Here is a 17151-nt window from a genome sequence, read left to right as displayed (position 1 = left end):
TTATACCCCAATACAACAGGGGGAAGAAGACAAAAGACTGCTTTACTGTGATACAAAGGACAACTAAAACAGTTACTTGCTTCAGTACGTGATCAAGTCATTAGCGTTCTGTTGCTTAGGCGGTGAACCCACCCTAGACCAAGTGTCCCAAAGGAAGCCACTCCCCAGGTCAAACCTCCTATTTCAAAAGAAGGAGCAGAAGTATGCTTAAATTTCCTGACCATTGGTCAGGGTGAAGTGGACTACCTGTATGGACTATCTTAATGTCCAAAGAACCAAGTAATCACACCCTAGGTCGGGATGTGTAGTCACGCTTGTCAACAACTTTGAACAAGCTGAAGCTCTCTGCCCTTTAGACAAGGTGGAAACAGGCTTACATTTTTGGGCCTCCACAATGTGGACCCTAAGCACCTGAAGGGCCCTAGGAGCCTTGGTAAGAGGCTCATCCTAAGGCACATCTAATCCCATGATCCAACTGCCTGGCACTGGGGAGGGATCTGGGAACTGACATTCATGGTAATCTCCCTGGTAACTATACACAGTTGAGCAGGTCACTGGGACCACTGAGGGTATTCAAGGAGAGTAACTGCAGATGGCAAGAGGTTTGAGAGTGCTCCAGAGATGCTGAGGAGGAGAAAAAGTCACGTGGAGAGGCTGATGGCCACTACACAGGGAAGGGGACCCGAGGACAGCCTGGAATGGAAGAGCTGGCAAACGGCAAAGAGATGGTGAAGAAACCCACCTGGCTGCTCAGTGAACATGGCTGGAGCACCAGGGTTGGCCTCAAATGGCCTTGGTGTCAAACTGTGGCCCTGCCATTTCTTTTTAATAAACCCTTAACCACGTGCTTATTTTATTTACACCCCCAGATTTGAGAGCAGAACCCTAATACAGACTAATAGCACACACTGTACAAAACCCTGTTTTGTTATCCCTCATCTCTCTGAAGCCCGTCTCATGGCTGGTCTACCGTGAGGGGTTTAGGCCCAGCTGTTGGTTTGAATCTCAGCAGTTCTACTTCCAATCTAGGTAATGATAGCAAGTTATTCAACCTCTTGGGCCCCTCATTTTCTTCATCTCTGAGGTGACTGTCACCTACAGAGTATCACTGGTGGTGAGACAGTTATGCAGCTTCTCAGAGTGGGTCTGCACACAGTAAGAACTCAATAAATGTCAGCAATGATGATGATGGGAGAGGCAGCTTGATGCCAAGGCTAGAGTGTGACCAAGAGGGACTGGGTAGTGGGGGTACATTTGCCTGTTCGGAGACAAATAGCAAGGTCCTTACGCCCTCCTCTCAAGGTTCCACAGAACTAGATAGGAGCTGAGCCTCACCCTTAGAGGAAAAAGAAACCAAACTTTATGTTCCCAAGTTTGTGGTATTTCTGGGGCTCTGTTGACAGCTGTTTGGCAGCAGGAGTTGTCGTCTCTAATAGCTACTAAAGTCGAGTCACCTAACAGCTGGGGCTCCTGGCTGTTAACGGTTCTACTGTGGTTGGAGCCTCCAGTTCATCCTGAACAAGTCCTCAGAGGAGCCCGAGTTTAAGCTGAGAGTTTGAGTCTCAGCTCATTTCTGAAAAGCAGGGAGACTTTGTCTGCACACAAGTCTAGGAAAAGTGAAGCCAACACAAGTCCTTGAAATGAAAGTAAATATGAAGAGAAGGAATAATAACCCAGAGCCTCCAGCCCCCAGCAAACAGGTTTGCGACGCTGAGGGAGACCCGCAAGAGGAGGAGCGATGATAGGAAGGCTGGGGGGTGACCCGAGCCTTGGACGAGAAGTGGGGTGATAGCTGGGCTAGAGAATCAACTGAGGGGGAAAGGGACAAACCATTGGGAAATGATGGCATCTGAGCAGATTCCTTCATCCACGTCATGGTGGACGTGATTCTTCACCATAGTTCCCTCGTTGAAGTTTCTTTGAGACTTTTCTTTCTCTTATTACTAACTGACTACTTTTATAAATACCACTATACTGTATACTTTTCAATTTGTTTAAAAAAACAGATATGGTGGTGTATGCCTGTAATCCCAGCAACTTGGGAGTGGAGGCAAGGGGATTAGAAATTTGGGGCTAGCCTCAACTAAAGAGGGAGTTCAAGGTCTTCTTGAACTGTGTGAGACTTCGTCTTACAAAACAACAAGAGGAAAAGAAAGAATCGACTTTAGAAATTTTAATTCTTCTTGAAGGCACAACACTCCCACTAACAGGCTGTGGGAACCTAGCCCAGGCTACTGAATGCACCTGTGTGTTCAAGCTGGTCTCTGTCGGCCCTTCCCTCGAGGGTGGGGCCTGGCGACATTCGAGCATCAGTGAAATTCCCTCACACTGGCTTTGGCACTCTACCCTGATCCCCAGTAAGTGCCTTTGACCATGGGTTCAAGTTCTGCTTCGCACCTTACTCTGCGACTCTTGGTCTGTCTTACTCTAGGGGCCACCTTCCACGTAGCCTCTGGTGGTGTGGTCTGCCATGTCTCCATCTTTAGGGTCTGCTGTTACGATAAATCTTTTATATTCATCTTCCTCTTTTGGTGTGATTTCCAAGACTGTTGAAGGATCCTGAGAGCCCCCCGACCCCACTGCTTACAACATACCACTTCTGTGCCTCATAAACTCCCTGCTCTCCTCCTTAGTAACATCTGGGCATTCACAGTTTCCCATCGCAATGTGGGAAAATGCGCCGCTTATTTCCTGTGTACTTCTGCAAGCAGGGCCCAGAGCTGCTCTGCACACCTTGTGTTTCTGGCTCTTCATGCAGCAGTCTCCTAGCAGGCGTGTAATAGGTATTTGCATGGTTAAGTTCCCTCAAGTGACTAGGGGTGTCACGTTAGAAGCATCCAGTGTTCCTACTGAGGGTCAGGTCCCTTTTGACCTCCGTGCCCCAGGACAGCAGGGGGTGCAGAATGAGTGCTCTGTAAATGTGTGCTGATGGCCCCCAGGCTCTGTGGAAGGATTTCAGATGCCTGATGCAGACTGGCAGGTTTATTAGAAGACAAGGGACGGCTGCCTGCACTGCACATCAGAGGGCACGGAGTGCGCAGTGTGAGGTCAAGAGAGTAAATCTGTATTTCTGTCACTTGGACACACACCAGGTCGCTTAGATGCGATGGGAATTGTGCCTGCTAACGTGGCACATTCTCCCCCTGGCAGGAGGGCCTGAGTTTGCTGGCTGCCTACTCTAGCAGACTGGCAGAACCCAAGGCATTTGGGGGTACAGCTGTCAGAGCAAGAACAAAGGTGCCGTGCATTCCTGATGTGTGTGTGTTGGGGACCTTGTGCTCATGTCTCCTGCAGTGGTTTAATCCAGAAAGAAGGGAAGCGGTGGTGGGCTCCAGCCAGGAGATGGGTCAGGCTGCTGTGGGCAGCAGGAGGCTGAGAGCCAGCTGCTCTTGCTAGTCCTGTGACCGTCCTCTATCAGCCTCAGGCTACTCCTTGCTAATACCAGTTTCTTGGGCTCAAAAGTTGTTTGTGACTGGGACTTCTCCTGGCCACTGACAGACCGTACAAGACCAATGGAGTTGGGCCTTTAAGCTGGTTTGCCCATGCAAAATATCGAGAGGAAGGCAGACATGTGCACATCCATACAACCATATTCAACATCATGTCTTCATATTTGCATAGGAGCTTCCTTCGTCACTTGTGTGATTCACTGAAGGGTAAATAGTATCTAAAATGCGTGACTTCAGTCTAGTCATAAAATGTAGCAGATAAGCCCAGACTGAGAGATGTGTACAAACTGCCTAAGCAATGCCGTTCAGAAGGGCCAAGGCCATGCAAGGAAAGAGTTAAAGAAGTATCGTGGATTAGATGGATCAGATGGACCAACGGGTCATGATAACGAAACAGAATGTGGGATCCTGAACCAGGTATGAAAGGCAAAAGTGAAACGAAAAGCTGTAAGTCAGAACACATTACTGCATGGGTGTTCAGTCTCCGGCTTTGAAGTTTAAATTTAAAATGCTGACCTTATAGAGGCTTGGTGGGGGGCGGGGGAGGAGCGACTGTATTTAGAAATTCTCCTGTTTTGGTAACTTGTCTTTATATTTTAAGTTACTCAAAAAGTTTTAAATTATATTTACTGTTTGTGTGTGTATGTATATATGTGTATGTGTGCGTATGCACGTGTGCGCGTGTACACATGTGTGTGCGTATGCACATGTATGGAGGTCTGAAGATAACTTTCAGGTCTCAGTTCTCTCATTCCACCTTGTTGGTCCCTGGAACTGAACTCAGGCTTGAGTTTTGTTGACAAATACCTTTACCCACTGAGCCTTCTTTACCATCTTTATTGCAAAAAGCTTTAAAAAAAATCGGTGTGGGGAAGATTGGTAAAACTCTGACCCATGTCACATTGCTGCTCTGTGGACAGATGAAATAGTATGCATTCAATGACTTGCACAGTGCCCAGCACATACTTAGTATTTGAGAGTAGTGGGAATGCAGGCTTCGGTATCAGGTCAGCACCGGAGCTGGGGTTAGAGTTCCCCTGATGGAAGCTGTCCAGGCAGCTGTTTACGAATCCCTTCTCACACAGGTGCACTCGGCATTCTCTGATTCTCGGAAGCCAGTGCCTATGGGACGAGGTGCTTAAACTTGGATTTCCCTAAGAAGCCAGGCTTTGGATGGATATTCGGGGTCTATGGCTGGGTTCTTGGCTTATGTTTTGTTTTTTTGTTTTGCAGTGCTGGGGATTGAACGCAGAGCCTAATGCATTGCATTAATGCATTTGAGACCATCGCTCTACGCTACAGCCCCAGCCCTCACTACTGGATTCCCCACCCCCCTTCTGTTTCTCTGTGTAGCTTTGGAGCTTGTCCTGGAACTCGCTCTGTAGACCAGGCTGGCCTCGAACTCACAGTGATCAACCTGCCCCTGTCTCCTGAGTACTGGGAATAAAGATGTGTATCGCCACCTCACAGCTTACTACTACTGGATACTTAGTGAGTCATAAAATGTTAGAAGATGACTTGGCTTAAATATTCAAAAAAGATGAGTGTGGCAAAGAAGACAAATCTCTGGTTATTTTTATTTATTTTTGTTTTGTTTTTTTGTTTTTTTTTTTTTTTTTTAAACAGGTTTTCTCTGTATAATAGCCCTAGCTGTCCTGGAACTCACTCTGTACACCAGGCTGGCCTTGAACTCAGAGATTTGCCTCTGTCTCCCAGTGCTAGGATTAAAGGCATGTGTCACCACCACCTGGCAACTCTCTGGTTACTTTTAAAGGGGCATTCACATTTTATATTCATGGCAACCTAGTCTTTTTTTCAATTTTTGCTTTGGCGTTGTTCTTTTTAAAAGAAATATATCTGCGTATGTGTAATGAATTAATTTAAATTAAATGAATTGATTTAAAAATAAGCTAGTAAAAGTACTGATGGCAAAGTTTGGGAAGGTCAAAGTTTGGGAAATAAGAGCTTGGAGCCAGAAGGAAGCATACATGGTTTATAACAAAGCAACTTGACCTGTGGCCACTTCAACAGCATGAAGGAGGAAGCGCTGTTAGGGCAGAGAGGCAGGTAGTTGCTTCCAATACTCTTAAACCAACTTTGCCTACAATAAATGAGGGATACAGTGGAAAGCAATTTCATTCTTTAAGCGCCTCAATTTTACCCATCATATGCATCAACAGTTAAATTAAAATATGCATACAAGTTCAGAGCCTGATTTCAGGAGCAGCGATTGAGTAGGAAGGAATAACTCCCCTTAACAGCCACTCAATATTTGTTTCACAAGGATCAATTATATTCTATGGCTAATGCACGCCTGGAGGGTGCGCCCAGCCACAGCACAGGAGGCAGATGCAAAACACACGCCGAGAGTCCTTTTAAGAAGCTAAATGTACACTCCATTACGGATCCATAATGCAGAATGGACACGCGTCTGCAAATGGATTCAGAGCGGAGAGTTCTTAAATGGCCGGGTACTTGGGTCTGAAAGGCCAGCGACTGGATGTGCAGTCAGAGCACACATGGTTTTTAGGATTAATAATACATCGATGTGTGTCAGTGTTAATACACATTTACAGCTCACAGCCCCGTGCAGCTGAGTGTTCGGCCCATTTGCAGCCACATATAAAAGGGCGACTCAGTCCTTCCTCTCATTAATGCCTTCACTCTCAGGAAAATTAGATTACACAAGAAAAGCCATTCAGACGATATTGAGGCTTGTCTTCCTCTAAGCCGTCCCTAGGAAAAGCACTCGACATGGCAATGCAGGGTCAACCTCCACCCAACTGGACCCTTGGAGCCAGCACTGGAAGGGGCCGATAGTGGGTCGTTTTCCTTGTGGGTATGATCCTGTGTCTTGGGGCGTGAATGTGCTCTGCTGAACACAGCTAAGGAAACTCTTCACAGACTTCATCTTTCCTGTCTTTCCACATCTGAGAAGTTGACCAAACCTGTATGTTATGGGACAGACAAGATGTCTTAGGAAGGAATGTCACATACATGGTCACCAATGCCAGGGATTCTGGGATATACAAGTCTCATTCGCTTAACACTGAGTACTCATCAGAATGCAAATCTCAAATCTTTAAGTTACGGAGAATATCTAGATGTTATTTTCCAGAGCAGGAGCTTTGAGGATTGGACAAGGCAATGATATTATTTATGTCGTAGCAGTTTTAGTGATTTTTAATATCAAGGCAGAAATCTTTAGTGAAATGCAAATAAAGGTGATGAAAAGATGACTTGATTATATAAATAAATTAAAATATAAATAGCCACAAAACTAACCCCTTTGGCACCTTACAATGGGCTCTACTGAGACACATCATTCCGAGTAGTACTTAGTACCGTGCTAGTACTCACTACTGTGCACTTGGTACTCTGCTTTGTGTGTATCTACACCACCCGCATTGGACTCCTGACGTCATACTCCCTTTTCTAGATCAGGAAATCAAAGTTCAGAAATGCTGACTGACTCACACAAGGTCACCAAGAGGCAGAGATGTGTACGGGCAAAGTCGAGGCTGGAAAACTCAAGCTGAGCGAGGTCTCTTAATGTCCCCTTGCTGTTTTCCACACTTCCCTATTTGCGGGTGGGCACTCTGTGTTACACACAGTATCGTGCATTTTAGAAATGAAACAGAAAAGGACAGGGCAACACTTGTGAATGTGTTTGTGGTGTTCTGGATATCCGTGTGTGTATGTGTGTGTGTGTGTGTTTTTGTGTGTTTGTGCCCCAACTACACCTAACCCTGAGAGCCAATTCAAGGTCACACTGAAGATCTCTTCCAAGCCAGGTGTGCAGCCTCTAAATTCCTTGTTCTTTAGAGAGTCATTTTCTTTCTTAAATTACCTTTCCCCCAAGAATCCCAAGGTCCCAGCCATTCTTTGCAAAGCAGTCTAGATAAATTAATAATACAATTTAAAACCAATTCCACAAAGATAAATAGCACTTCCTAGATTAGGAGTATAGCTGGCCAGAATGAATGAAATTCACTAACCCTGAGATGCTTAATCTCCCATTACATAGAAGCTAATGATTATAAGAAAGGAGTGATGGTAATTCACTTCTGCTTTTACAGGAAATCCGACCATCTCATTTTTAGCAAATCTTTCTTCTCAGCACACCTCAGTGCCAAGGCTGGCTGCCTTACTCCTATAGGCACACTGGCCGCTGGTCATATATCAAAACCGGCTCCTTGCCAAAGAGGGATCCTTGGAGCATGCGTGGGTTTGCAAAATTCACACGCAGAGGACTTAATGGGAAGGCAGCCAGGGCGCTCCTTCTCCCACCCCTCTGCAGGGGTGTGATGGACACGTACCTTTAGCACAGTCCGCGCCTAGGAACCCTGGGAAGCAGTGACACAGTCCGGACACGCATTCGCCATTCCCGTGGCAGTTACGTGGACAGTCCTGCACCGAATCTGAAAGAGAGAGATGGAGCAATGACCTTCTTCTCCTCCGCGCTTGTGTGATCGTTTAATAACCTGCCATTTGTAACGACCCAAAAGGGGGGTGGTGAGGACCAAGGGTGAGCGAAGTAAGGGAACAGGGAAGGCGGCATCAAGGGCAACACGAGCAAAGAAAGCGTGGAGGTACCCAGCCCTGTGCCCGTGTTAACCCATGCTGGACTGCAGGGACAGGCACAGTTTTTATTCTTTTTTATTTTATTAAGATTTATTTATATTTTTTGTGTGCCAGTGTTTGGTCTACTTGTATGTGGGTGCTCTGTACACATGTAGTACCCACGAAAGCCGGTAGAGGGTGTTAGATTCTCTGGAACTGGAGTTACAGGTAGTTGTGAGCCTCCGTGTGGGTGCTGGGAACTCAACCTAGGTCCTCTGCAGGAGCAAGAAGTGCTCTTAACTACTGAACTATCTTTCCAGGCCCCCTTTTTTTATTTGGGTTTTTCGTTTGTTTGTTTGTTTTTAGAAGAAACTGTCTATTTGGACTTAAATACTATGGAAGTTTCCATGTCTGGATATCGACAAGGTTTTTAGGCACTAAAACCTGTCTGCAGTGCTTTCACCCTGAAGCTGCTCCACCAATTTAAGCTGTGGTTGGAAATAAGGGATCCAGGATTCTATCCTCAGGTATAGAGCGGCAGGCAGGTGTTCCTAATTTCAGACTTGGAATGCAAAAACGTCCTCTGCCTTGGGGAATTATAAGAAAAAGACAAGCAGAGTTAGGAGTTTCAGGCAAGGTGTGGCTGATGCTGGACAACACACGTGGCAGTGTGGGCCAGCGCCCGGCAGCCTTCTCAGGCTGTGTGAGTGCTTCGTGATGTGTGTGCCAGGGAGAGAGGAACCAGCTCTTGAGTGCATCCCTATCTTAACTGGTGTGTGGCTATACTTAAGTCTTATATTCCCCTACGGATGTTTCAGGGTTCTGCAAGAAGCAGGTATTGGGTTCTATACAGTCTTTTTTCTTTTTCTTTTTTAATCCTTTCAGGTATATGGGTGTTTTGCCTGCATGTGTGTTTGTGTACCATGTGTGTGCAGTGCCTTTGGAGTCCAGAAGGTGTCAGATCCCCTTGAGACACGAGTTGCAGATGTTTGGGAGCTGCCATGTAGGTCCTGGGAATTGAACCTGGGTCCTCTAGAAGAACAACCAGGGCTCTTGACCTCTGAGGCATCTCTCCAGTCCCCCACCTCAATAACAGTCATTTAACTTAATTTCTGTGTTCACAGAAACCATTTTGTGAGCCTGTTTAGTCTGCTTGCTCTACCCTGCACCAGAATCTTATTCCTGGTCCGCCTTATCCCCTACTCTCGTTTCACCTTTCAGGGGATAGTTTGGAGCCTTTCATGTCGATTCAGATGGGCATGTCCTTTCAAAGTGATCCTTTTTTTGTTCTAAATTCAAACAAGACACACTCAAGCTTTCAGATTCCAAACGACTAAGATTATGAAAGGAAAACTATGAGCCACTAGGCCCAATCCGTAACGTGACCCAACCTGAGGAAAGGAAGGTGCCATGAAGGAGTCACGCGAGCGGTACCAGGATGTGTTCTTCACACGCTCCTTCCCTGCACTGAGCGCTCAAATGGTGCGTTCCAGCCGTCTTTCTCTAGCATTGACTTCTGTTATCTGGGATCAAGCTGTTCTTGGTTTCTGAGGAAACTCAGCAAGTGGGTTTGCTTTCTTCTTCTTCCTCTTCCTCTTCCCCCCAAATTCATAAAAGACCATAAAGTCCACCCAGCTAGTTTTCTTGATGTTCACAGCCCAGCTCCAGCTCCTTTGGGTGAGTTCTTTAAGGGACTAAGGAGCATGCACAGTACCTGTGGATTTTGCGAGCTCATCTTTTATTCAAAGGGCACGGGGTGCTTCCATAGATACTGAAATCCCATGCAGGGTTGGAGGACTGGTGGGCCTGGGCCTGCTCCTGCTTCTCATGTCTTGAGAGCCAAAGCCTACACTGTTGGGGTATTCTGGAATATTTCAGAGCATCTATCCAACGCCATCTGTGTATGGCCTAGGCAGACAAAGGAAATATCTCTGCAGAGTCAAGGGCAGGATCACCAGGTTTAATAGCAAATGCCCCTCTCTGGATTGAAAGATAAGTGTGTTTATAACCCATGCTGGATCCAGCCTTAGTAAGCTCAGGGCTTCTCTACTGTGAGGCAGCTGTACATGTAGGATCACCAGGTTCACTCCTCGATACCCCATGGGCATCAGGGCTTGAAATCCGTTGTCTGTGAAGCTGGAGTCCTGTGTACATGTGTGTAGTACTTCCTGAGCATGCGTGTGCATGTAGCGGCTGGGTGGCCGTGCTCAGTGTCTTTCCCTATTGCTTTCCACCTCCTATTTTCCCCTCATTGAATTGTGAGCTTGCTGCTCTTGCTAGCCTGGCTAGTCAGCAATCCACAGGGATCCTCCTGACTCCGTTTCCTCAGCACTGAGACTACAGGCACGCACTGTACTACTTGGAGTTCTATGTAGATGTTAGGCTTGGGTTCACAGTCTCTTGCTTGCATATCAAGTGCTTTACAGGCTGAGACATCTCCCCAACCCATCCTGCAGCCTAATGTCTTCTGATGACACCCAGGAAACCGTGGCAGGCTAATGTGTTAGTTTGTACTTAGGGTAAGATCTCAGACCCATCCTAGTTTCAACATGAATGCAGTGTATTAACTGAACACCTATTATACACCAGGAACTGCAGGGGCTTGTGGAATGATACAGGCTCTCTTCTCACTACTTTCCACAGACACAGAGAATACAAGAAACCCCGCCCCCAACAAATACATGAACAAAAATTACAGGAAGCTCTTGGCAGAGAGTGGTCTACTCAGGGGTAAGAGAGGGGAGCCCCTTAGAGGGGGTGGGTAGGGTGGGCCTCCCTCTTTCACCTGGTACCGAGGTGGGATGAACTGTAATGAGCTGAAGAGAACTGGTGGGTGAGAATTCCAGGTAGGTGGGGCAGTTTAGGCAAAGGCTCTAAGGTGAATTGAATCTAGAGTGACTGGAGATGGTGAGCCGAGAGCAGAGCGACGTGAGTTTGGAGAGATCTAGGCAAAGGCTGGTGGAGATCATCTAGGGCCCCGCAGTTCACCAGACAAGTCGGATCTTATCCTGGGGCTCCTGGAAACACGTGCGCGTTCTAAGCAGAGGATTGGCATGGTGAAGCTTGCGGTTTTGGAAGTTGCTCCTACCATGAGGTAGTGACTGCTTCTTACTGACCATGGCAACCTGCGTGTTTGGGTAGAACTGAATTGCTTTGGGACTCATGTCCCTAGTTCCCAACTTTGTATTTTCAGGCCTAAAGCAGCAAGGGTCTGGGAAGCTCCTTGTCACCATGGTTCTGTACAAGGGGACAGAGATCTCTGCAAGCTCCCTACTTGTCTGCATGGTCCCAGCTGGGGACATTTATCCTTAGGCCTCAGCTTAGATGTTATTTGAATTCTGGGTGATTTCTTCCTTCCCTTTCCCCAATGTGGGCTTTTGGTCCCCTTTGTTCCTGTCACCTCGCTCACTGGCTTATGATGGCCTATCTTACATTTTTCTTTTTCAAGTATGTCTCTTCCCCTCTCTCAGGATGAAGTCAGATGCCACCAATGCCCGAGGTCCTCAGTGCCTGGTATGCAGTGGGTACCAGTGAATACACTGGTATACAGTGGTATAAAGTCACAGAAGTGTGTCAGTGTGTGCGTGTGTACATGGTTAAGAGGGGAGAGAATCTGGAGTGAACAAAAACTATAATGGAATTACTGAACATTTACTTTTCCTGTGGTCTTATGTTTGAAGCATTTTTATATTTTTTCTGGGGAGGGGACCCACACAGAGATAGTTTAGTTCTAAATGTATTGCCTTTTCCTGTCCCTTTTCCAATTATAAGATTATTCTCTTTGAGCCGGGCCGTGGTGGCACACGCCTTTAATCCCAGCACTCGGGAGGCAGAGGCAGGCAGATCTCTGTGAGTTCGAGACCAGCCTGGTCTACAAGAGCTAGTTCCAGGACAGGCTCCAAAGCTACAGAGAAACCCTGTCTCGAAAAACCAAAAAAAAAAAAAAAAAAAAAAAAAAAAGATTATTCTCTTTGAATCAACATGGTTTACGTTTTTGTGTAGAAGAAACAGTGGAGATGAAGGCATGCTTAGGAATTCAAAGGTTTCTTAAATTATTGTTCTTTTTTTTTTGTGGCGGTGCAGAGATTTGAAACCAGGGCCTTGCACAGGCCAGGCGAGTAGAGTACTCCACCACCGAGCTCTTCCTGGCTCCAGGAGTTGGGGTTATATACAGTGGGGGTTCACACTGGGCTTCTAGAACATGCCTCTGTGGTTTCCAGGAGGATGCTCTTTTCTGCGAGGCAGGCTGCTTCCCTGGAGAAGATGGCAGAGTCCTGAGTCATGGGTGTATATAGTGAGATCGCCCCACACCTAACGCTTTCCTTCTGTTTCCCATCATGGGGGTTTTCCTGCTCCTGGCTGCTCTTGACGGAGAATGTCCTGATGATAGGTGTGTGGGAAAGAACTTCCGAACCAAAGAAAACACTGTTCTTTTCCCACATTTCAGGCCAATTGCTATCATTGCTCTATCAAGATGTCTGCCCAACTATTAGGCTGATTATCTTTGACTCTGTCTCTGAGCTATAGCATAGATGAGAGGAACCCTCTGGGGGAGAATTGCTATTTCCAGGCAAGGAGGGTAATGACTGGGGGTGGGGATAGTCTCCACGCTACCTTTCTGTGTCCATACAGGGTGAGGAAATAGGGCAAGATGCCATTGCAAGGTAACCCCAGAAAGCTGGTGGTTCCAGGGAAGACGATGCATTTGGCTAGATCCCAAAGAAATTCAGGATTAGGAGCACAGCCATGTGAAGTCTGTGCTCTGACTTCAACTCTTTGGTTTTGCGGTTTTGGGTGAATCCTTTTACATTCTCAGCCTTGGCATCCTCTATTTCCAAACGACAGAGAGACAGTGGCTTTCCCCACCACAGTGGCTACTCTGTGGGTTGGGTGAGCTGAAGCACGCCAGTGGCACATGGCGAGGGTGAACACGTGGTCCGGCACCCTATGCCACTGCTGTGGTGACCGTCTTTCCATGCCTCCTCACCAAGCTGGCCACCATGCGTGCACTGTCATGTACTTTCAGAATTTAAATACCAGGAGGTGAAAAGGAAGTCATCTGTCACCATGTTCTTCGCATTCTAGTCCCAGTTCTGTTTCTCGTTCCTTGCTTTTGTAAGTTAGTCTCTGCTGTTCTACTTCACTCCCCTGTTGGGACCTAACATCACCCTAGAGATTTCCCATCTGTTGGGAGCTTCCTCTATGACTTCCAGTAGACTAAGTTATGACATGGCTTTGGAGCATAGGTTGGCAAACTTTCCCCGTGAAGGGACAGATAGTAACTATTTAGGCTCTGTGGGCCATATGGTCCCTGTTGCAACACTCAGCTCTGCTGTAACAGTGGGAAAGCTGCCACACACAACATGCAAACAGATGAATGTGGCCGTGTGCCAATAAAACTTTATTTATAAAAACAGGCAGTGGGCCAGATTCGGCCCCTGGGCTCCAGTGTGCCAACTTCTACTCTTGAACATTTGGCTTGACTTGGGAGGGCCCATTTTTCCCTTAGAAAAAGAATAAGGATCAACCTTAGACCTATGGTCACTACCCAAACTACGTGATTTTATACAATTCTAATGCGGTTACTAAGAAAGAACTGTAGTCTGACATTCAGGATGGATTATATAGATCCTTTAAGAACAGGAAATTCCTTGAGAAAGCCATGTGGGGGCCCAAAGAGAAGTTCTACAATGTAGTAAGTAGATTAACAGTGTTTCAAGGTGCTTTCCTAAAACCACAGGCTTCAATTCGTGACTGCTGGATGCAGGCTAGGTTCATTCATGGTGATCCTCACATTAGCCTTTGGGATAGGATCATCTCATCTTCCTAGTCAGGAGATTTGAGGCCAAGGCGACTCACCCAGCTACAATGTGGGAACAAAAATCTGGGACTTAGTGCTGCTCTCTGAGATCCTTTTCTCACAAATGCCCTAACTCCAGATCCCTCTAGTGAATCTTAAATCCGCAGTGAATGGCAGCTGGGGGTGACCTGGCGCTGTGGGACAGTGATGGCCAGGGCTCAGGAGGGAAGGGCGTTACCACATCTCGGGACCCTGAAGCCCCAGTTAGCGCCACAGAACTCAATTTCTTCCTCAGTGGAATGGCACAGTCGCCCGCTGACTCACGGAGCTTTTGTATGGGTCAGTCATCAGCAGAAGATGAAAACTCATAACCTCAATGATGGTCACTGCAGTTCCTTCCAAAGTTAAAATTCGAGCATTTTCTAGAAAAATGTGATTCTTTACAAGGAATCATCCTTTGGGAGGTTAATAAGCACATGGCAGAGGCAATTTTGGATAAAACCTTAGCTTTTGTCTTCATGCCTAGTGAAAAGCAGGCCTAAAACATGTCCCAAGTGATAGGCATTGAATTAAAGCATTTTGAGGCCTTCCTGTTTGGGAATAAATATATGACTTTTAAAAACATCTGTATCATTTTCCCTGCTGTCTTTTTAAGTTAAAAGGAAAAAAAAGCCTTTTTTTTTTTTATTTTTGACATATTCTCTATTTTTAAGAGGTTACAGCTGATATGAACGGCCAGAGTTTCTTGGCTCTGCTACAGACCTAGAAATAAAAAAGCGTTCTTTATTCCTAGGAGGAGCATGGGAGGTGATGCCGGCATTGCCTCTGTTTTATGTGTAGGGAAGGGAGGTGTTTACAAGCCCGGCTATGTGCTCAGCATGGTGATTTGAATGAAACATTCCCACAGTCCAGACATCTGAAAACTTGGTCCCTAGTTGGTGGCTATCTGGGGAGGCTGAGGAGGTATGGTCTTGCTGAGGAAGTACGTCACTGGGGGTGGGCTTTGAGGTTTTCCAAGACTTGCACTATTTGGCGTACACCCTGCTTCCTGTTTGCTGTTGGAGATGCGAGCCCTCAGTCTTGACTCACAACCCCAGTTGCCACGCTTGCCTGCGGTCACACATCCCTGCTGCGACAATGAAGGACTGTTACCATTTTGGAACCACAATCTCCAAATCAACCCTTCTTCCTGCAAGTTGCCTTTGTCATGGCGTTTGTCCCAGCAATAGAAAAGCAGCTAATACCCTCGGGTCGGCTGCACGGTACTTGGCCCCAGCTGCCTGATTCAGCCAACCTCAGGCCTGGTAGTGACTCCTGCTGGTTCCCATGGGATTCATGTGCAGTCAGAGCCAAGTGCAGAGACTACGCAGCCTGGTTTCACACACAGTGGACAATGTCAGGGCTGCTGCATCTCCCAGAGAGGCCCCCATCATTTCCATCCCTTTACAGAGCTTCCCCTCAGGGGCCCCAGACCTACCTAAGACGACTGTGTTGAAGGAAACCATCTCCTTGTCCTTGCCGTCATTGTAGAAGGCCAGGTGCCACAGGCCCACATCCAAGTACTGCACAAACACGGCCTCGTTCTGCACCAGGGTCTGGATGCTGCGGCGTTCCCTGGGCGACTCCACCACGCTCCATTTCTCCTTTCCATCCAGGCGTTCCATGAAGTCATACTGGGGAGCAGAGAGAGGACAAGGTATAAGGCCAATGTTCGACTTGCACCCTTAGTCAGCGCTGCCCATCAGCTAATAGAAAAGTAATTTTTAACTACGCTTTTATAAAGTAAAAGTAGCCATGTAAGTCGCGAAAACAGTGTCAGCTATAACTTATTATGTCTATAATGATAATGATAATTATTAATTTTTTCATGGCACTGGGGTTTGAACTCAGGGCCTTGCAGATGGCAGACAATGCTCTGCCACTGAGCTGTAATTCCAGCCTTGTTTTATTTTTATTTTGAGATGGAATCTGGATGGCTTTCTTAGGTTGTCTTTGAACTTGTGATCCTTGTGCATCAGCCTCTCAAGTAACTAGATTTATAGGTGCTTGCCAATACTGCAGACTTAATTTTTATTTCTATTTTGTAGTGCTGGGAACGAAACCTAAGTTCACATATATGCTAGACAAGTGTTCTTCCACTGAGATGTATTTCTACTCTGTATTATTATTAATCCTATTTCTATAAGCACACACTGGTAATTCTGGAATAAAAAATACAATGCTTCAATTGCGAGAATTCCCTCTTTACTCTTTCTCTCTGTTTTGTCGGGTATTGAAATGCAGGGCCTTTCCCATGCTAGACTTCACAGGCAGAGCTGTGCTCCAGGCTGTGTCCATAGTTTACAGGGTTAGGGGGTTAAAGTTCAGAAAATCCAAGCATTTTGTTTAAAGTCACATACTTCCTAAGCGGCAAAGCAAAAATCGGGACAAAGTAAGTTCTGTTCAGCTACGACGCTTCTGCCTTGATAGTGCCTGGTCTGAAAGAAACCAACATTTAAATGTTGAAGCCCGTTTCTGTGGAAACCAGGTTGTAAGTTGCTAGAGAGGAGCTCAGCACAAATCCAACAGCTAAGGTGTCCAGGGATGAGGGAGCGAAGGCTCCAGCATTAGCCAAGACAGACATGGCCTAAGTACCAGGTGAAATCTCATGGCAGGGGAGAGGGAGCCACTGAAAACTCTTGGGCAGTGACGGATGTGATAAGAGGACGTTAGGAGGGATTAGTTTTTGGAGGTGGGATATGAACTGGTCTATAGGGAATGAAAAGTAAGTAGGAAAACTGGTTCAGGAAGTGGAGATTGCAGACAGTCGGGTGTGAGGCGAAGAGAGTTTGATGAGGACAGTAAGTGAGGGGCAGTCACTCGGGGGACATTCTAAGGGAGAGAAGCCACGAGTTGCCCAGGGGCTGGACAGGGAAGACGCAGGGAAGGCAAAGAGGACACCGATGTTTCTTCCTGTTGACAAGAAAATCGATAAACCCCAGTAGAAATGGATGAATCTCGCAAACTCACAGTCACCACACAGAACAGTTCCTTGCACTCTGACTCCCAGAGAAGACCCCAAGTGCAGAGCTTCGGTGGATTAAAAACCTCTGCACGATAAAGCGCTGTCTACCTTCCCCTCCATGGAAAGAGCCCCACATACATTGCAGACATCAGCCATAACCCCCTCCCGCCTTCATAGCCCGAAGCTCCAGAAATTGCCTAACTTGATGTCTCCCTCATCAGAATTGCCCATTTTCCAAATCAAAAGCCTTAGTAATCTTAAGCACAAAGGCTCTGCCATTAGACAAACCCACGTTTGAGTTCTGACTCCACACTCGCTATTGTTTGATGCGGAGT

General features: G+C 46.7%; 1 protein-coding gene across 6 annotated transcripts in view; it reads right to left on the bottom strand.

Moving 5' to 3' along the window:
* The window catches only part of Tenm2 (teneurin transmembrane protein 2), a 961804-nt gene that overhangs the window by 152491 nt on the left and 792162 nt on the right, over positions 1 to 17151 (bottom strand). For all 6 annotated transcript variants that reach the window (XM_038326028.1, XM_038326022.1, XM_038326023.1 and 3 more), the window contains 2 exons: positions 15290 to 15485; positions 7769 to 7870 (listed from right to left, as the gene is read on the bottom strand). In XM_038326028.1, coding sequence (XP_038181956.1) covers positions 7769 to 7870; positions 15290 to 15485 — 298 coding nt within the window. The remainder of the gene's footprint in view (positions 1 to 7768; positions 7871 to 15289; positions 15486 to 17151) is intronic.

This window comes from Arvicola amphibius, chromosome 4 (genome assembly GCF_903992535.2).
Source record: "Arvicola amphibius chromosome 4, mArvAmp1.2, whole genome shotgun sequence".
NCBI lineage: Eukaryota > Metazoa > Chordata > Mammalia > Rodentia > Cricetidae > Arvicola > Arvicola amphibius.
The sequence above is the reverse complement of the archived record's forward strand: the minus strand, read 5'-3'. Positions and strand labels throughout refer to the sequence as shown.